Source organism: Petromyzon marinus, chromosome 53 (assembly GCF_048934315.1).
Source record: "Petromyzon marinus isolate PM22_M1 ecotype Great Lakes invasive population chromosome 53, UKy_Petmar_22M1.pri1.0, whole genome shotgun sequence".
NCBI classification, from domain to species: domain Eukaryota; kingdom Metazoa; phylum Chordata; class Hyperoartia; order Petromyzontiformes; family Petromyzontidae; genus Petromyzon; species Petromyzon marinus.
Window position 1 is genome coordinate 693927 of NC_133719.1, and position 20630 is coordinate 714556.

A 20630-nucleotide genomic window follows, 5' to 3' on the forward strand; every position below is an offset into this window, starting at 1 on the left:
CCAGCCCTTCGCACCCGTCCAGAGCCCCCGTTTAGCCCCTGTGGTGGACATATATGCCATGAGGTGAGGAGCCAATCAAAAATTGGATCTCCCCCCACAGCACTGTCCACGACAGAGTTGCCCGTCCGGCACCGCGAGGAGGTAGGGGGTTGTTTTGCCGGTTATATACACACACACGGACACACATACAATCCCCCCCCCCCACAGCACAGAGCGAAATCAAAGGAAGTCCTGATCCTTTGTGAGAAGGCGAGCCAGAGGAAGAAATTGAGCATAAAAAGAGAGACACGGGCCATACATCGGCATCGCAGCTACCATCGGCAGAAGATTGCGACCATCAGCTACCGAAGATGATCAGCTACCGAAGATAACAGGCCACCAACGCAGGAGATCACCACCGACACAGAAGAAGCTTGCCACAGAAGAAGACTCCGCAACTCATCCAGGATGGCGAGGCTCGCTGAGTAGCAACATGCTATGCCGTGCGAATTCAGCGCCATCAGAAGAAGTATCGCTCGAAAATTATTCTGCTCTGGGCATCGACTCACAAGAGCCACTGCAGTTAGAGTTAAGCTGACGAGAATTCCAGCATCATCCGCGAGAGAGGGCGGAAAGCGCCAAACGTCGACCAAGCCTGCCATCGACGAACAAAAGCATCGTTCATCGCCAGAGAGCCGGAGCCGGAGAGGGCGCGCAGTCGCGCCGCCAGCGCCGCCGAGCACGGGTGCCGGCGGCTTGCCAGCGCACGAGCGACCGAGCATCTCCAGGACGGGAATCGTGCCGACGCAGCTCATCATCCAGCGGCGGAGAGAACCGTCAGCTAACGTCAGATACGCCGAGCGAGAGAGGGAACCAGCCGTCGTTCGTGTACCCTCCCCCACATTCACAAACCCACGACGCTCCCGGCGTCTGCTCACAAAAGAATTTTCCAAAGAGACAATCCAACGCACCCACACAATAATAATAATAAAAGTGCATGAACCATCAGCTGGCCGTGTAGGCATCGCGGCTCATCGAGTGATAAGAATACATCTTTTTTAAGTACATTATTTTTTTTCTTATTTTGGTTTATGTGATTTTACTTCTAATTGCATAAATTACCAATAAATTCATCGATACAAACTAAACTTTTGAAACCTTCGTCACGAATCTACACGCTCACAGAGAGAATATTGTGTTAAACCTGTTTCTTTATCATATAATCTTGTCCACGAATTAAATAAAGCTTAGCCAAAGATAAGAATCTCCCGTAGGAGGGCACGCACCCCGTCGCACACCCTTATTCCAAGACATTTAGTTAATTATATAATGTTGCCGATGAATCTATTGACGTATACTTTTGCCTTTGGGGTATAATAATTTGCTTTTATTGCCTTTTGTATGAATATCATTGCATGCCTGTTTTAAAGACTCTCCCTATCACAAACTAAGCTCGTGTTACGCGGTGGAATTAACCATATATGCGGTTGCCAAAGTGAAACAACGCAATAATTGATGGTTAAATGTACTGCTCACTGAGGGAAATTTATCCGATGGTACCGGGGACAATTTCAAGCATAAGAATTCGCATATTAAAGTGTTAAGGTTTTAGATTTAAAGCTTTCGTGACTGCAATAATTCATATTCTTAGCTCTTTCGGCAAAGTCACGTTGAAGGGAAACAATTAAATAAAAAAAATATATAAAACAATAAAAATTATCACGACGTTTCGACCATAACACAACGTGACTTTACCGAAAAAACTAAGAATATCTTCTTGTTTCTTAAAGACTCTCGCTATCACCATGTTTCTTGCCGTTGGTTTTTTCACACCTGATGACGACCGCTTGTGTTATGGTCGAAACGTCGTGAGAATTTTTATTGTTTTATATATATATTTTATTATTTTATTGTTTCCCTTCAACGTGATTTTACCGAAAGAGCTAAGAATATGTTAAGGTTTTGTTTAGAATTAAAATTGCTTAACACAGAAGTGCTTGAGTGTTTCTTTCCTGAGTTCATGGGTAATAATCTTAATAATAAGAACTGTATCCTGCGGTAAGATTTGAATTTGGAGACCTGACATAAACACACTAATACATAATCAGTAAATGTTAAAGCAAGAATAATTGTATTATACTGATTGATAATACAAACCTAGACAACGAAGCCGAGCTTAATCTAGCATACTTACAGCACACCTGCATAACTTCATACAATTAATTGTATGATCCCGATTGATGATACGACCCTGGGCAATGAAGCTAAGCCGAATTATCCATAACTACCAACATTAGCATAATCGCATACATTAATACGATTATCTCCAATTATCATAATTTATGCACATAATTACGTAAAGTAGCATAATTTCGGACAATTACGCATTTTTCCAAATTCCATTCAATTTTTATTATTTTCATTAAATTTTCATACCCAACATATACAACACGTCACCGCCACTTAGTGGCAAATGGCGGATGTTCTTGTTGTGTGAGTCTATGGGCTTCTGTGTGAGTCTCTGTGTGAGTCTACGGGTCTCTGTGTGAGTCTGTGGGTCTCTCTATGAGTCTACGAGTCTCTGTGTAAGTCTATGAGTCTCTGTGTGAGTTTATTGGGCTCTGTATGAGACTATGGGTCTCTGTGTGAGTCTATGGGTCTCTGTGTGAGTCTATGGGTCTCTTTTTGAGTCTATGGATCTATGTGTGGGTCTTTGGGTCTCAGTGTGAGTCTATGGGTCTCTATGCTCAACATCTCCAACCCCTAAATGTCTCTTCGGTCCCATGGGGGCACCTGATGTGGGAGGGGAAGCGGAGGGCGCCAGCGCTTGACACGGGAACACGTTCTTGGGCGACTCAGCTCTGGGGTCAGGAACCAGGGCCTCCTCCTGGGTCTCGGGGTCACAAACAAGGTTCACGAGATCATAGTGGGTCACACATAGGGGTCATGGAGGGTCAGACACAAGGGTCAGGGTGTCACACAAAATGGTTATGGGGTCACAATGGGTCACACAGGGGTCACACAGGGTCACACACACGGGTCACGGGGTCACAGTGGGTCACACACAAGGGTGATGGGGACACAGTGGGTCACATTGAGGGGTCATGCAGGGTCACAGGAGTCCCAAGGAGTGGCCCAGGAGGCAGTGGTGAGGCGGACAAAGTTAGTTAGGGGTAAAGTAAGTGGCGAGGAGCCCTACGAAGTGGTAAATATGGTGAGGAGTGGTGAGGAGTGGTGAGGAGTGGTGGGGATCTCACCAGCCCCAGCTGTGAGAGTCTCAGGATTTCACTAAACGCCTCCTGGTAGGAGCGTGACTCCGCACCGACACCTGCGGGGGTCACAGTGGGGTCACGGTAGGGTGACAGGGGTCACAGTGGGGTCACGGTAGGGTGACAAGGGTCACAGTAGGGTTACGGTGAGGTGATAAGGGTCACAGTGGGGTCACGGTAGGGTGACAAGGGTCACAGTGGGGTCACGGTGAGGTGACAGGGGTGTGTGTCCGCATGTTTATGTTTGTGGGGAGTGGTGGCGCAGTGGATATGGATAATCTGAACCGGTTCTTGGCCTCTCATCGATCGACTCGACTTGAAATAAGTAATCGGTGTGGTTTGTAATCATCGGCACTGGGGAGACAAAGGCGGCCGGGCGTGGTGCTGGCCACCCATCAACTCGTGTGCTGTGCTGGCTTTCATAGGTGCTCACTAACAGCAGCTGCCCCAACAGTTTGTTGAAGGCTACCCAGGTGGTCTTCGTCTTGTGGTACCCGTTTGTGTCTGTGTGTGTCTCTAAACATCTACATGACAAGTACTTTCTGAGTGTTATAACCATCACTCGCTGTGGGGGTACGTTCAGCATTCCTGGGGGGCTAATTGGGGGGCTGAATGCTCCAGAGTTGTTTATCTCTACCGTTTTCACTGTGCGCGTGTTTTAAGCCTGGAGGAAACCCACGCAGAACAGGGAGAGAGAATACAAACTCCACTCACACACTCACAAAGACAAAGATCCCCCATATAGCCTGAACAGACTGGTGGGGGCAAATTCTCTTAGCGAGCAGCACCTTTGAAGGCGGGCACGGCACACACGCTCACTTACACTGCAGAGCAGGGGGAGGACATACAAACTGCGCTCTAGTCGGGTATTGAACCCAGGCGCGAGTGTCTCCACTGCGCCACCACCGCCACCACCCGGCAGTCGAGCCCGAGGTGAGAAGTTTCCCAGCAGCGACTCTCACAGCTCTCACTCACTTAGGGTCAGGGCTTTGAATTGGGGTCAGGGTTTTGGGTTGGGGTCAGGACTATGGATTGGGGTCAGGGCTATGGGCTGGGGTCAGGGCTATGGGTTGGGGTCAGGACTATGGATTGGGGTCAGGGCTATGGGCTGGGGTCAGGGCTATGGGTTGGGGTTAGGGCTATGGGTTGGGGTCAGGACATTGGGTTCGGGTCAGGGATTTGGGTTTGGCTCAGGGCTTTGGGCTGGGGTCAGGGCTATGGGTTGGAGTCAGGGTTATGGGTTGGGGTCAGGGCTATGGGTTGGAGTCAGGGTTATGGGTTGGGGTCAGGGTTATGGGTTGGGGTCAGGGTTATGGGTTGGAGTCAGAGCTATGAATTATTGATGCAGCTATGGGTCAGGTCTCACGACTCCGGGCTGTGTTTATGGTGAGTGAGGAGAGAGTTGGGATCTGTTCAGACGCCGGGCGGCGTGCTCTTGGACCCTGTCTGGAATCTAGGCTGTGGGTGAGTGCGAGGGTCATTGTATAGGGTATTGGTTAGGGGTGAGTGCGAGGGTGATTGTATAGGGTATTGGTTAGGGGTGAGTGCGAGGGTGATTGTATAGGGTATTGGTTAGGGGTGAGTGCGAGGGTTAGTGTCCGGTCTATGACTGGGAGATCGGGTGATTGTATAGGGTATTCGTTAGGTGTGAGTGCTAGAAGTGAGTGCTAGGGGTGAGCGTTAGGGCTATTCGTTAGAGGTGAGTGTTAGGGGTGAGTGTTGGCGGTGAGTGATGGTGGTGAGTGTTGGTGGTGAGTGTTGGTGATGAGTGATGGTGGTGAGTGTTGGTGGTGAGTGTTGGTGATGAGTGATGGTGATGAGTGTTGGTGGTGAGTGTTGGTGATGAGTGTTGGTGGTGAGTGTTGGTGGTGAGTGTTGGTGGTGAGTGTTGGTGGTGAGTGTTGGTGGTGAGTGATGGTGATGAGTGTTAGTGGTGAGTGTTGGTGGTGAGTGTTGGTGGTGAGTGATGGTGATGAGTGTTGGTGGTGAGTGTTGGTGATGAGTGTTGGTGGTGAGTGTTGGTGGTGAGTGTTGGTGATGAGTGATGGTGATGAGTGTTAGTGGTGAGTGTTGGTGGTGAGTGTTGGTGGTGAATGATGGTGTTGAGTGTTGGTGGTGAGTGTTGGTGGTGAGTGTTGGTGGTGAGTGTTGGTGGTGAGTGATGGTGGTGAGTGATGGTGATGAGTGTTGGTGGTGAGTGTTGGTGGTGAGTGTTGGTGGTGAGTGTTGGTGGTGAGTGTTGGTGGTGAGTGTTGGTGGTGAGTGATGGTGGTGAGTGATGGTGATGAGTGTTGGTGGTGAATGTTGGTGGTGAGTGATGGTGGTGAGTGTTGGTGATGAGTGATGGTGGTGAGTGGTGGTGGTGAGTGTTGGTGGTGAGTGATGGTGGTGAGTGTTGGTGGTTAGTGTTGGTGGTGAGTGATGGTGGTGAGTGTTGGTGATGAGTGATGGTGATGAGTGTTGGTGGTGAGTGTCAGTGGTGAGTGTTGGTGGTGAGTGATGGTGGTGAGTGTTGGTGGTGAGTGTTGGTGATGAGTGTTGGTGGTGAGTGTTGGTGGTGAGTGATGGTGGTGAGTGTTGGTGGTGAGTGTTGGTGGTGAGTGTCAGTGGTGAGTGATGGTGGTGAGTGTTGGTGGTGAGTGTTGGTGATGAGTGTTGGTGATGAGTGTTGGTGGTGAGTGATGGTGGTGAGTGTTGGTGGTGAGTGTTGGTGGTGAGTGTTGGTGGTGAGTGTTGGTGATGAGTGTTGGTGATGAGTGTTGGTGGTGAGTGTTGGTGATGAATGTTGGTGATGAGTGATGGTGGTGAGTGTTGGTGGTGAGTGATGGTGGTGAGTGTTGGTGGTGAGTGTTGGTGGTTAGTGTTGGTGGTGAGTGTTGGTGATGAGTGTTGGTGGTGAGTGTTGGTGGTTAGTGTTGGTGGTGAGTGTTTGTGGTGAGTGTTGGTGGTGAGTGTTGGTGGTGAGTGTTGGTGGTGAGTGTTGGTGGTGAGTGATGGTGGTGAGTGATGGTGGTGAGTGATGGTGGTGAGTGTTGGTGATGAGTGATGGTGATGAGTGATGGTGGTGAGTGTTGGTGGTGAGTGATGGTGGTGAGTGTTGGTGGTGAGTGTTGGTGATGAGTGATGAGTGATGGTGGTGAGTGTTGGTGGTGAGTGTTGGTGGTGAGTGTTGGTGGTGAGTGTTGGTGATGAGTGATGGTGATGGGTGATGGTGGTGAGTGTTGTTGGTGAGTGTTGGTGGTGAGTGATGGTGGTGAGTGTTGGTGGTGAGTGTTGGTGGTGAGTGTTGGTGATGAGTGTTGGTGGTGAGTGTTGGTGGTGAGTGTTGGTGGTGAGTGTTGGTGGTGAGTGTTGGTGGTGAGTGATGGTGGTGAGTGATGGTGATGAGTGTTGGTGGTGAATGTTGGTGGTGAGTGATGGTGGTGAGTGTTGGTGATGAGTGATGGTGGTGAGTGGTGGTGGTGAGTGTTGGTGGTGAGTGATGGTGGTGAGTGTTGGTGGTTAGTGTTGGTGGTGAGTGATGGTGGTGAGTGTTGGTGGTGAGTGTTGGTGATGAGTGTTGGTGGTGAGTGTTGGTGGTGAGTGATGGTGGTGAGTGTTGGTGGTGAGTGTTGGTGGTGAGTGTCAGTGGTGAGTGTTGGTGGTGAGTGATGGTGGTGAGTGTTGGTGGTGAGTGTTGGTGATGAGTGTTGGTGGTGAGTGTTGGTGGTGAGTGATGGTGGTGAGTGTTGGTGGTGAGTGTTGGTGGTGAGTGTCAGTGGTGAGTGTTGGTGGTGAGTGATGGTGGTGAGTGTTGGTGGTGAGTGTTGGTGATGAGTGTTGGTGATGAGTGTTGGTGGTGAGTGATGGTGGTGAGTGTTGGTGGTGAGTGTTGGTGGTGAGTGTTGGTGGTGAGTGTTGGTGATGAGTGTTGGTGATGAGTGTTGGTGGTGAGTGTTGGTGATGAATGTTGGTGATGAGTGATGGTGGTGAGTGTTGGTGGTGAGTGATGGTGGTGAGTGTTGGTGATGAGTGTTGGTGATGAGTGTTGGTGGTGAGTGTTGGTGGTTAGTGTTGGTGGTGAGTGTTGGTGATGAGTGTTGGTGGTGAGTGTTGGTGGTTAGTGTTGGTGGTGAGTGTTTGTGGTGAGTGTTGGTGGTGAGTGTTGGTGGTGAGTGTTGGTGGTGAGTGTTGGTGGTGAGTGTTGGTGGTGAGTGATGGTGGTGAGTGATGGTGGTGAGTGATGGTGGTGAGTGTTGGTGATGAGTGATGGTGATGAGTGATGGTGGTGAGTGTTGGTGGTGAGTGATGGTGGTGAGTGTTGGTGGTGAGTGTTGGTGATGAGTGATGAGTGATGGTGGTGAGTGTTGGTGGTGAGTGTTGGTGGTGAGTGTTGGTGGTGAGTGTTGGTGATGAGTGATGGTGATGGGTGATGGTGGTGAGTGTTGTTGGTGAGTGTTGGTGGTGAGTGATGGTGGTGAGTGTTGGTGGTGAGTGTTGGTGGTGAGTGTTGGTGGTGAGTGTTGGTGGTGAGTGTTGGTGGTGAGTGATGGTGGTGAGTGTTGGTGGTGAGTGATGGTGGTGAGTGTTGGTGGTGAGTGTTGGTGGTGAGTGATGGTGGTGAGTGATGGTGGTGAGTGTTGGTGGTGAGTGTTGGTGGTGAGTGTTGGTGGTGAGTGTTGGTGGTGAGTGTTGGTGGTGAGTGTTGGTGATGAGTGTTGGTGGTGAGTGTTGGTGGTGAGTGTTGGTGGTGAGTGATGGTGGTGAGTGTTGGTGGTGAGTGATGGTGATGAGTGTTGGTGGTGAGTGTTGGTGGTGAGTGATGGTGGTGAGTGATGGTGGTGAGTGTTGGTGGTGAGTGTTGGTGGTGAGTGTTGGTGGTGAGTGTTGGTGAGTGATGGTGGTGAGTGTTGGTGGTGAGTGATGGTGGTGAGTGATGGTGGTGAGTGATGGTGGTGAGTGTTGGTGGTGAGTGATGGTGGTGAGTGATGGTGGTGAGTGATGGTGATGAGTGTTGGTGGTGAGTGTTGGTGGTGAGTGATGGTGGTGAGTGATGGTGGTGAGTGTTGGTGATGAGTGTTGGTGATGAGTGTTGGTGATGAGTGATGGTGGTGAGTGTCAGTGGTGAGTGTTGGTGGTGAGTGTTGGTGGTGAGTGTTGGTGGTGAGTGTTGGTGGTGAGTGTTGGTGGTGAGTGATGGTGGTGAGTGTTGGTGATGAGTGTTGGTGATGAGTGATGGTGGTGAGTGTCAGTGGTGAGTGATGGTGGTGAGTGTTGGTGGTGAGTGTTGGTGGTGAGTGTTGGTGACGAGTGTTGGTGACGAGTGTTGGTGGTGAGTGTTGGTGGTGAGTGTTGGTGGTGAGTGATGGTGATGAGTGATGGTGGTGAGTGTTGGTGGTGAGTGTTGGTGATGAGTGATGGTGGTGAGTGTTGGTGGTGAGTGTTGGTGGTGAGTGATGGTGGTGAGTGTTGGTGGTGAGTGTTGGTGGTGAGTGTTGGTGGTGAGTGATGGTGGTGAGTGATGGTGGTGAGTGTTGGTGATGAGTGATGGTGATGAGTGTTGGTGGTGAGTGTTGGTGGTGAGTGTTGGTGGTGAGTGATGGTGGTGAGTGATGGTGGTGAGTGTTGGTGGTGAGTGTTGGTGGTGAGTGTTGGTGGTGAGTGTTGGTGGTGAGTGTTGGTGGTGAGTGTTGGTGGTGAGTGTTGGTGGTGAGTGATGGTGGTGAGTGTTGGTGGTGAGTGTTGGTGGTGAGTGTTGGTGGTGAGTGATGGTGGTGAGTGTTGGTGGTGAGTGTTGGTGATGAGTGATGGTGATGAGTGTTGGTGGTGAGTGTTGGTATTGAGTGTTGGTGGTGAGTGTTGGTGGTGAGTGTTGGTGATGAGTGATGGTGGTGAGTGATGGTGGTGAGTGTTGGTGGTGAGTGATGGTGGTGAGTGTTGGTGGTGAGTGTTGGTGGTGAGTGATGGTGGTGAGTGTTGGTGATGAGTGTTGGTGGTGAGTGTTGGTGGTGAGTGATGGTGGTGAGTGTTGGTGGTGAGTGTTGGTGATGAGTGTTGGTGATGAGTGTTGGTGGTGAGTGTTGGTGGTGAGTGTTGGTGATGAGTGTTGGTGGTGAGTGTTGGTGGTGAGTGTTGGTGGTGAGTGTTGGTGGTGAGTGTTGGTGGTGAGTGTTGGTGATGAGTGTTGGTGATGAGTGTTGGTGGTGAGTGATGGTGGTGAGTGTTGGTGGTGAGTGTTGGTGGTGAGTGTTGGTGGTGAGTGTTGGTGGTGAGTGATGGTGGTGAGTGTTGGTGGTGAGTGTTGGTGGTGAGTGATGGTGGTGAGTGTTGGTGGTGAGTGTTGGTGGTGAGTGTTGGTGGTGAGTGATGGTGGTGAGTGTTGGTGGTGAGTGTTGGTGGTGAGTGTTGGTGGTGAGTGATGGTGGTGAGTGTTGGTGGTGAGTGTTGGTGGTGAGTGTTGGTGGTGAGTGTTGGTGGTGAGTGATGGTGGTGAGTGTTGGTGGTGAGTGTTGGTGGTGAGTGTTGGTGATGAGTGTTGGTGGTGAGTGTTGGTGGTGAGTGTTGGTGGTGAGTGTTGGTGGTGAGTGTTGGTGGTGAGTGGACCGCACCTGGTGGCAGGAGGCAGCAGCAGGCGGTGATCGCCACGAGGCGCCAGCCGAGACTCCGCTCCATCTCCTCCCGGTACGTCGATCGGAGTCTCGCATACAGCTACCACCACAACCACAGCTACCACCACAACCACAGCTACCACCACAACCACAGCTACCACCACAACCACAGCTACCACCACAACCACAGCTACCACCACAACGAAAGCTACCACCACAGCTCCCACAACAATTACCACCACAACCACAGCTACCACCACAACGATCACAAACAGCAGCAAAGTGTGAGAGTGTGAGGGAGAGTGTGAGAGTGTGAGAGAGTGAGAGTGTGAGAGTGAGAGAGTGTGAGAGTATGAGGGTGAGTGTGAGAGAGTGAGAGAGTGAGAGAGTGTGAGGGTGAGTGTGAGAGAGTGAGAGAGTGTGAGGGTGAGTGTGAGAGTGTGAGAGGCTGAGGGTGAGTGTGAGAGAGTGAGAGTATGAGAGAGTGAGAGACTGAGGGTGAGAGAGTGTGAGAGAGTGAGTGAGAGAGTGAGAGTGAGGGTGAGAGTGAGGGTGAGTGTGAGGGTGAGTGTGAGTGAGGGTGAGAGTGTGAGAGAGTGAGAGTGTGAGTGTGTGAGGGAAAGTGTGAGAGAGTGAGGGTGAGAGAGTGTGAGAGTGAGAGTGTGAGAGTGTGAGTGTGAGAGTGTGAGGGTGAGAGTGTGTGAGAGTGAGGGTGAGAGAGTGAGAGTGTGAGTGAGAGAGTGAGAGACTGAGAGTGAGAGTGAGTGAGAGAGTGTGAGGGTGAGTGGGAGAGAGTGAGAGTGTGAGTGAGAGAGTGAGAGACTGAGAGTGAGAGTGAGTGAGAGAGTGTGAGGGTGAGTGGGAGAGACTGACGGTGAGAGTGAGAGAGTGAGAGTGTGAGCCTGTGTGTGTTTGGGCGTCTTAAGTAGCAGCCCCAGGGTGGTGCCCCCCCCCCCCCCCAGGGCTGTTATCTGCGATCTCGCGCGCGGATTCACGCGACGAGGCGCAAAGTTCACGCCGCCATCGCGACCACCCCGGGGGCGACCCTAGCGGCCCCAGAGAGCCCCCAGAGACCCCCAGGGGAGCCCCCCAGGGGAGTCCCCCAGGGGAGCCCCCCAGCGACCCCCCAGGGGAGCCCCCCAGGGGAGCCCCCCAGCGACCCCCCAGAGGAGCCCCCCAGCGACCCCCCAGGAGAGCCCCCCAGGAGAGCCCCCCAGCGACCCCCCAGGGGAGCCCCCCAGCGACCCCCCCCAGGGGGGCCCCCCAGCGACCCCCTAGGAGAGTCCCGAGCACCGCCGTTGGCGCCGATGTGAAGAGTGTTGATGTTGGACTCAGGTGAAGAGTGTTGATGTTGGACTCAGGTGAAGAGTGTTGATGTTGGACTCAGGTGAAGAGTGTTGATGTTGGACTCAGGTGAAGAGTGTTGATGTTGGACTCAGGTGAAGAGTGTTGATGTTGGACTCAGGTGAAGAGTGTTGATGTTGGACTCAGGTGAAGAGTGTTGATGTTGGACTCAGGTGAAGAGTGTTGATGTTAGACTCAGGTGAAGAGTGTTGATGTTGGACTCAGGTGAAGAGTGTTGATGTTGGACTCAGGTGAAGAGTGTTGATGTTAGACTCAGGTGAAGAGTGTTGATGTTGGACTCAGGTGAAGAGTGTTGATGTTGGACTCAGGTGAAGAGTGTTGATGTTGGACTCAGGTGAAGAGTGTTGATGTTGGACTCAGGTGAAGAGTGTTGATGTTGGACTCAGGTGAAGAGTGTTGATGTAGGACTCAGGTGAAGAGTGTTGATGTTAGACTCAGGTGAGGAGTGTTGATGTAGGACTCAGGTGAAGAGTGTTGATGTTGGACTCAGGTGAAGAGTGTTGATGTTGGACTCAGGTGAAGAGTGTTGATGTTGGACTCAGGTGAAGAGTGTTGATGTTGGACTCAGGTGAAGAGTGTTGATGTTGGCCTCAGGTGAAGAGTGTTGATGTTGGACTCAGGTGAAGAGTGTTGATGTTAGACTCAGGTGAAGAGTGTTGATGTTGGACTCAGGTGAAGAGTGTTGATGTTGGACTCAGGTGAAGAGTGTTGATGTTGGACTCAGGTGAAGAGTGTTGATGTTGGACTCAGGTGAAGAGTGTTGATGTTGGACTCAGGTGAAGAGTGTTGATGTTGGACTCAGGTGAAGAGTGTTGATGTAGGACTCAGGTGAAGAGTGTTGATGTAGGACTCAGGTGAAGAGTGTTGATGTTGGACTCAGGTGAAGAGTGTTGATGTTGGACTCAGGTGAAGAGTGTTGATGTTAGACTCAGGTGAAGAGTGTTGATGTTGGACTCAGGTGAAGAGTGTTGATGTTGGACTCAGGTGAAGAGTGTTGATGTTGGACTCAGGTGAAGAGTGTTGATGTTGGACTCAGGTGAAGAGTGTTGATGTTGGCCTCAGGTGAAGAGTGTTGATGTTGGACTCAGGTGAAGAGTGTTGATGTTAGACTCAGGTGAAGAGTGTTGATGTTGGACTCAGGTGAAGAGTGTTGATGTTGGACTCAGGTGAAGAGTGTTGATGTTAGACTCAGGTGAAGAGTGTTGATGTTGGACTCAGGTGAAGAGTGTTGATGTTGGACTCAGGTGAAGAGTGTTGATGTTGGACTCAGGTGAAGAGTGTTGATGTTGGACTCAGGTGAAGAGTGTTGATGTTGGACTCAGGTGAAGAGTGTTGATGTTGGACTCAGGTGAAGAGTGTTGATGTAGGACTCAGGTGAAGAGTGTTGATGTAGGACTCAGGTGAAGAGTGTTGATGTTGGACTCAGGTGAAGAGTGTTGATGTTGGACTCAGGTGAAGAGTGTTGATGTTAGACTCAGGTGAAGAGTGTTGATGTTGGACTCAGGTGAAGAGTGTTGATGTTGGACTCAGGTGAAGAGTGTTGATGTTGGACTCAGGTGAAGAGTGTTGGTGTTGGACTCAGGTGAGGAGTGTTGATGTTAGACTCATATATATAAAACCGGGAGCAAGCGAGGGCTTTACCATTCTGGCGAATTGCCCGATGATGCTGGATGTTTTTACCAGCGAAACGTCGTACTCAAACTGTAAATGTGGATTAACTCTTCAACACACCGGTGGGCTGAAGTAGTGAATTATTTGTCTTTTGTCAACGTGACACTTTTTTTGCTGATTTGCCGTGTCGGGTGGTGGAGGGTTACGACACATTTATAAATAAACGCGATCTAACCCAAAAACCTTTATTATGAAGAGTGTTGATGTTGGACTCAGGTGAAGAGTGTTGATGTTAGACTCAGGTGAAGAGTGTTGATGTTGGACTCAGGTGAAGAGTGTTGATGTTGGACTCAGGTGAAGAGTGTTGATGTTGGACTCAGGTAAAGAGTGTTGATGTTGGACTCAGGTGAAGAGTATTGATGTTGGACTCAGGTGAAGAGTGTTGATGTTGGACTCAGGTGAAGAGTGTTGATGTTGGACTCAGGTGAAGAGTGTTGATGTTGGACTCAGGTGAAGAGTGTTGGTGTTGGACTCAGGTGAAGAGTGTTGATGTTGGATTCAGGTGAAGAGTGTTGATGTTGGCCTCAGGGGAAGAGTGTTGATGTTGGACTCAGGTGAAGAGTGTTGGTGTTGGACTCAGGTGAGGAGTGTTGATGTTAGACTCATATATATAAAACCGGGAGCAAGCGAGGGCTTTACCATTCTGGCGAATTGCCCGATGATGCTGGATGTTTTTACCAGCGAAACGTCGTACTCAAACTGTAAATGTGGATTAACTCTTCAACACACCGGTGGGCTGAAGTAGTGAATTATTTGTCTTTTGTCAACGTGACACTTTTTTTGCTGATTTGCCGTGTCGGGTGGTGGAGGGTTTCGACACATTTATAAATAAACGCGATCTAACCCAAAAACCTTTATTATGAAGAGTGTTGATGTTGGACTCAGGTGAAGAGTGTTGATGTTAGACTCAGGTGAAGAGTGTTGATGTTGGACTCAGGTGAAGAGTGTTGATGTTGGACTCAGGTGAAGAGTGTTGATGTTGGACTCAGGTGAAGAGTATTGATGTTGGACTCAGGTGAAGAGTGTTGATGTTGGACTCAGGTGAAGAGTGTTGATGTTGGACTCAGGTGAAGAGTGTTGATGTTGGACTCAGGTGAAGAGTGTTGATGTTGGACTCAGGTGAAGAGTGTTGATGTTGGACTCAGGTGAAGAGTGTTGATGTTGGACTCAGGTGAAGAGTGTTGATGTTAGACTCAGGTGAAGAGTGTTGATGTTGGACTCAGGTGAAGAGTGTTGATGTTGGACTCAGGTGAAGAGTGTTGATGTTAGACTCAGGTGAAGAGTGTTGATGTTGGACTCAGGTGAAGAGTGTTGATGTTGGACTCAGGTGAAGAGTGTTGATGTTGGACTCAGGTGAAGAGTGTTGATGTTGGACTCAGGTGAAGAGTGTTGATGTAGGACTCAGGTGAAGAGTGTTGATGTTAGACTCAGGTGAGGAGTATTGATGTAGGACTCAGGTGAAGAGTGTTGATGTTGGACTCAGGTGAAGAGTGTTGATGTTGGACTCAGGTGAAGAGTGTTGATGTTGGACTCAGGTGAAGAGTGTTGATGTTGGACTCAGGTGAAGAGTGTTGATGTTGGCCTCAGGTGAAGAGTGTTGATGTTGGACTCAGGTGAAGAGTGTTGATGTTAGACTCAGGTGAAGAGTGTTGATGTTGGACTCAGGTGAAGAGTGTTGATGTTGGACTCAGGTGAAGAGTGTTGATGTTGGACTCAGGTGAAGAGTGTTGATGTTGGACTCAGGTGAAGAATGTTGATGTTGGACTCAGGTGAAGAGTGTTGATGTTGGACTCAGGTGAAGAGTGTTGATGTAGGACTCAGGTGAAGAGTGTTGATGTAGGACTCAGGTGAAGAGTGTTGATGTTGGACTCAGGTGAAGAGTGTTGATGTTGGACTCAGGTGAAGAGTGTTGATGTTAGACTCAGGTGAAGAGTGTTGATGTTGGACTCAGGTGAAGAGTGTTGATGTTGGACTCAGGTGAAGAGTGTTGATGTTGGACTCAGGTGAAGAGTGTTGATGTTAGACTCAGGTGAAGAGTGTTGATGTTGGACTCAGGTGAAGAGTGTTGATGTTGGACTCAGGTGAAGAGTGTTGATGTTGGACTCAGGTGAAGAGTGTTGGTGTTGGACTCAGGTGAGGAGTGTTGATGTTAGACTCATATATATAAAACCGGGAGCCAGCGAGGGCTTTACCATTCTGGCGAATTGCCCGATGATGCTGGATGTTTTTACCAGCGAAACGTCGTACTCAAACTGTAAATGTGGATTAACTCTTCAACACACCGGTGGGCTGAAGTAGTGAATTATTTGTCTTTTGTCAACGTGACACTTTTTTTGCTGATTTGCCGTGTCGGGTGGTGGAGGGTTACGACACATTTATAAATAAACGCGATCTAACCCAAAAACCTTTATTATGAAGAGTGTTGATGTTGGACTCAGGTGAAGAGTGTTGATGTTAGACTCAGGTGAAGAGTGTTGATGTTGGACTCAGGTGAAGAGTGTTGATGTTGGACTCAGGTGAAGAGTGTTGATGTTGGCCTCAGGTGAAGAGTGTTGATGTTGGACTCAGGTGAAGAGTGTTGATGTTAGACTCAGGTGAAGAGTGTTGATGTTGGACTCAGGTGAAGAGTGTTGATGTTGGACTCAGGTGAAGAGTGTTGATGTTGGACTCAGGTGAAGAGTGTTGATGTTGGACTCAGGTGAAGAGTGTTGATGTTGGACTCAGGTGAAGAGTGTTGATGTTGGACTCAGGTGAAGAGTGTTGATGTAGGACTCAGGTGAAGAGTGTTGATGTAGGACTCAGGTGAAGAGTGTTGATGTTGGACTCAGGTGAAGAGTGTTGATGTTGGACTCAGGTGAAGAGTGTTGATGTTAGACTCAGGTGAAGAGTGTTGATGTTGGACTCAGGTGAAGAGTGTTGATGTTGGACTCAGGTGAAGAGTGTTGATGTTGGACTCAGGTGAAGAGTGTTGATGTTAGACTCAGGTGAAGAGTGTTGATGTTGGACTCAGGTGAAGAGTGTTGATGTTGGACTCAGGTGAAGAGTGTTGATGTTGGACTCAGGTGAAGAGTGTTGGTATTGGACTCAGGTGAGGAGTGTTGATGTTAGACTCATATATATAAAACCGGGAGCAAGCGAGGGCTTTACCATTCTGGCGAATTGCCCGATGATGCTGGATGTTTTTACCAGCGAAACGTCGTACTCAAACTGTAAATGTGGATTAACTCTTCAACACACCGGTGGGCTGAAGTAGTGAATTATTTGTCTTTTGTCAACGTGACACTTTTTTTGCTGATTTGCCGTGTCGGGTGGTGGAGGGTTACGACACATTTATAAATAAACGCGATCTAACCCAAAAACCTTTATTATGAAGAGTGTTGATGTTGGACTCAGGTGAAGAGTGTTGATGTTAGACTCAGGTGAAGAGTGTTGATGTTGGACTCAGGTGAAGAGTGTTGATGTTGGACTCAGGTGAAGAGTGTTGATGTTGGACTCAGGTAAAGAGTGTTGATGTTGGACTCAGGTGAAGAGTATTGATGTTGGACTCAGGTGAAGAGTGTTGATGTTGGACTCAGGTGAAGAGTGTTGATGTTGGACTCAGGTGAAGAGTGTTGATGTTGGACTCAGGTGAAGAGTGTTGGTGTTGGACTCAGGTGAAGAGTGTTGATGTTGGATTCAGGTGAAGAGTGTTGATGTTGGCCTCAGGGGAAGAGTGTTGATGTTGGACTCAGGTGAAGAGTGTTGGTGTTGGACTCAGGTGAGGAGTGTTGATGTTAGACTCATATATATAAAACCGGGAGCAAGCGAGGGCTTTACCATTCTGGCGAATTGCCCGATGATGCTGGATGTTTTTACCAGCGAAACGTCGTACTCAAACTGTAAATGTGGATTAACTCTTCAACACACCGGTGGGCTGAAGTAGTGAATTATTTGTCTTTTGTCAACGTGACACTTTTTTTGCTGATTTGCCGTGTCGGGATGTGGAGGGTTTCGACACATTTATAAATAAACGCGATATAACCCAAAAACCTTTATTATGAAGAGTGTTGATGTTGGACTCAGGTGAAGAGTGTTGATGTTAGACTCAGGTGAGAGTGTTGATGTTGGACTCAGGTGAAGAGTGTTGATGTTGGACTCAGGTGAAGAGTGTTGATGTTGGACTCAGGTGAAGAGTGTTGATGTTGGACTCAGGTGAAGAGTATTGATGTTGGACTCAGGTGAGGAGTGTTGATGTTGGACTCAGGTGAAGAGTGTTGATGTTAGACTCAGGTGAAGAGTGTTGATGTTGGACTCAGGTGAAGAGTGTTGATGTTGGACTCAGGTGAAGAGTGTTGATGTTGGACTCAGGTGAAGAGTGTTGATGTTGGACTCAGGTGAAGAGTGTTGATGTTGGACTCAGGTGAAGAGTGTTGATGTTAGACTCAGGTGAAGAGTGTTGATGTTGGACTCAGGTGAAGAGTGTTGATGTTGGACTCAGGTGAAGAGTGTTGATGTTGGACTCAGGTGAAGAGTGTTGGTGTTGGACTCAGGTGAGGAGTGTTGATGTTAGACTCATATATATAAAACCGGGAGCAAGCGAGGGCTTTACCATTCTGGCGAATTGCCCGATGATGCTGGATGTTTTTACCAGCGAAACGTCGTACTCAAACTGTAAATGTGGATTAACTCTTCAACACACCGGTGGGCTGAAGAAGTGAATTATTTGTCTTTTGTCAACGTGACACTTTTTTTGCTGATTTGCCGTGTCGGGTGGTGGAGGGTTACGACACATTTATAAATAAACGCGATCTAACCCAAAAACCTTTATTATGAAGAGTGTTGATGTTGGACTCAGGTGAAGAGTGTTGATGTTGGACTCAGGTGAAGAGTGTTGATGTTGGACTCAGGTGAAGAGTGTTGATGTTGGACTCAGGTGAAGAGTGTTGATGTTGGACTCAGGTGAAGAGTATTGATGTTGGACTCAGGTGAAGAGTGTTGATGTTGGACTCAGGTGAAGAGTGTTGATGTTGGACTCAGGTGAAGAGTGTTGATGTTGGACTCAGGTGAAGAGTGTTGATGTTGGACTCAGGTGAAGAGTGTTGATGTTGGACTCAGGTGAAGAGTGTTGATGTTGGACTCAGGTGAAGAGTGTTGATGTTAGACTCAGGTGAAGAGTGTTGATGTTGGACTCAGGTGAAGAGTGTTGATGTTGGACTCAGGTGAAGAGTGTTGATGTTAGACTCAGGTGAAGAGTGTTGATGTTGGACTCAGGTGAAGAGTGTTGATGTTGGACTCAGGTGAAGAGTGTTGATGTTGGACTCAGGTGAAGAGTGTTGATGTTGGACTCAGGTGAAGAGTGTTGATGTAGGACTCAGGTGAAGAGTGTTGATGTTAGACTCAGGTGAGGAGTGTTGATGTAGGACTCAGGTGAAGAGTGTTGATGTTGGACTCAGGTGAAGAGTGTTGATGTTGGACTCAGGTGAAGAGTGTTGATGTTGGACTCAGGTGAAGAGTGTTGATGTTGGACTCAGGTGAAGAGTGTTGATGTTGGCCTCAGGTGAAGAGTGTTGATGTTGGACTCAGGTGAAGAGTGTTGATGTTAGACTCAGGTGAAGAGTGTTGATGTTGGACTCAGGTGAAGAGTGTTGATGTTGGACTCAGGTGAAGAGTGTTGATGTTGGACTCAGGTGAAGAGTGTTGATGTTGGACTCAGGTGAAGAATGTTGATGTTGGACTCAGGTGAAGAGTGTTGATGTTGGACTCAGGTGAAGAGTGTTGATGTAGGACTCAGGTGAAGAGTGTTGATGTAGGACTCAGGTGAAGAGTGTTGATGTTGGACTCAGGTGAAGAGTGTTGATGTTGGACTCAGGTGAAGAGTGTTGATGTTAGACTCAGGTGAAGAGTGTTGATGTTGGACTCAGGTGAAGAGTGTTGATGTTGGACTCAGGTGAAGAGTGTTGATGTTGGACTCAGGTGAAGAGTGTTGATGTTAGACTCAGGTGAAGAGTGTTGATGTTGGACTCAGGTGAAGAGTGTTGATGTTGGACTCAGGTGAAGAGTGTTGATGTTGGACTCAGGTGAAGAGTGTTGGTGTTGGACTCAGGTGAGGAGTGTTGATGTTAGACTCATATATATAAAACCGGGAGCAAGCGAGGGCTTTACCATTCTGGCGAATTGCCCGATGATGCTGGATGTTTTTACCAGCGAAACGTCGTACTCAAACTGTAAATGTGGATTAACTCTTCAACACACCGGTGGGCTGAAGTAGTGAATTATTTGTCTTTTGTCAACGTGACACTTTTTTTGCTGATTTGCCGTGTCGGGTGGTGGAGGGTTACGACACATTTATAAATAAACGCGATCTAACCCAAAAACCTTTATTATGAAGAGTGTTGATGTTGGACTCAGGTGAAGAGTGTTGATGTTAGACTCAGGTGAAGAGTGTTGATGTTGGACTCAGGTGAAGAGTGTTGATGTTGGACTCAGGTGAAGAGTGTTGATGTTGGACTCAGGTGAAGAGTGTTGATGTTGGACTCAGGTGAAGAGTATTGATGTTGGACTCAGGTGAAGAGTGTTGATGTTGGACTCAGGTGAAGAGTGTTGATGTTGGACTCAGGTGAAGAGTGTTGATGTTGGACTCAGGTGAAGAGTGTTGGTGTTGGACTCAGGTGAAGAGTGTTGATGTTGGATTCAGGTGAAGAGTGTTGATGTTGGCCTCAGGGGAAGAGTGTTGATGTTGGACTCAGGTGAAGAGTGTTGGTGTTGGACTCAGGTGAGGAGTGTTGATGTTAGACTCATATATATAAAACCGGGAGCAAGCGAGGGCTTTACCATTCTGGCGAATTGCCCGATGATGCTGGATGTTTTTACCAGCGAAACGTCGTACTCAAACTGTAAATGTGGATTAACTCTTCAACACACCGGTGGGCTGAAGTAGTGAATTATTTGTCTTTTGTCAACGTGACACTTTTTTTGCTGATTTGCCGTGTCGGGTGGTGGAGGGTTACGACACATTTATAAATAAACGCGATCTAACCCAAAAACCTTTATTATGAAGAGTGTTGATGTTGGACTCAGGTGAAGAGTGTTGATGTTAGACTCAGGTGAAGAGTGTTGATGTTGGACTCAGGTGAAGAGTGTTGATGTTGGACTCAGGTGAAGAGTGTTGATGTTGGACTCAGGTGAAGAGTGTTGATGTTGGACTCAGGTGAAGAGTATTGATGTTGGACTCAGGTGAGGAGTGTTGATGTTGGACTCAGGTGAAGAGTGTTGATGTTAGACTCAGGTGAAGAGTGTTGATGTTGGACTCAGGTGAAGAGTGTTGATGTTGGACTCAGGTGAAGAGTGTTGATGTTGGACTCAGGTGAAGAGTGTTGATGTTGGACTCAGGTGAAGAGTGTTGATGTTGGACTCAGGTGAAGAGTGTTGATGTTGGACTCAGGTGAAGAGTGTTGATGTTGGACTCAGGTGAAGAGTGTTGATGTTGGACTCAGGTGAAGAGTGTTGATGTTAGACTCAGGTGAAGAGTGTTGATGTTGGACTCAGGTGAAGAGTGTTGATGTTGGACTCAGGTGAAGAGTGTTGATGTTGGACTCAGGTGAAGAGTGTTGGTGTTGGACTCAGGTGAGGAGTGTTGATGTTAGACTCATATATATAAAACCGGGAGCAAGCGAGGGCTTTACCATTCTGGCGAATTGCCCGATGATGCTGGATGTTTTTACCAGCGAAACGTCGTACTCAAACTGTAAATGTGGATTAACTCTTCAACACACCGGTGGGC

General features: G+C 48.6%; 1 protein-coding gene across 3 annotated transcripts in view; it reads right to left on the bottom strand.

Moving 5' to 3' along the window:
- The window catches only part of LOC116953854 (phospholipase B1, membrane-associated-like), a 40255-nt gene extending 29459 nt beyond the window's left edge, over nucleotides 1–10796 (bottom strand). Inside the window, exons 1-3 of one of the 3 annotated variants that reach the window (XM_076051891.1) lie at nucleotides 9836–10796; nucleotides 3237–3307; nucleotides 2773–2866 (exon numbers count right to left, since the gene is read on the bottom strand). In XM_076051891.1, coding sequence (XP_075908006.1) covers nucleotides 2773–2866; nucleotides 3237–3307; nucleotides 9836–9899 — 229 coding nt within the window. In that variant the 5' untranslated portion in view covers nucleotides 9900–10796. Of the gene's footprint in view, nucleotides 1–2772; nucleotides 2873–3236; nucleotides 3308–9835 lie in introns of all 3 variants that reach the window. The other 2 variants (XM_032974121.2, XM_076051890.1) reach the window with 2 other exon arrangements.
- Between the last annotated feature and the right edge of the window lie 9834 nt (nucleotides 10797–20630).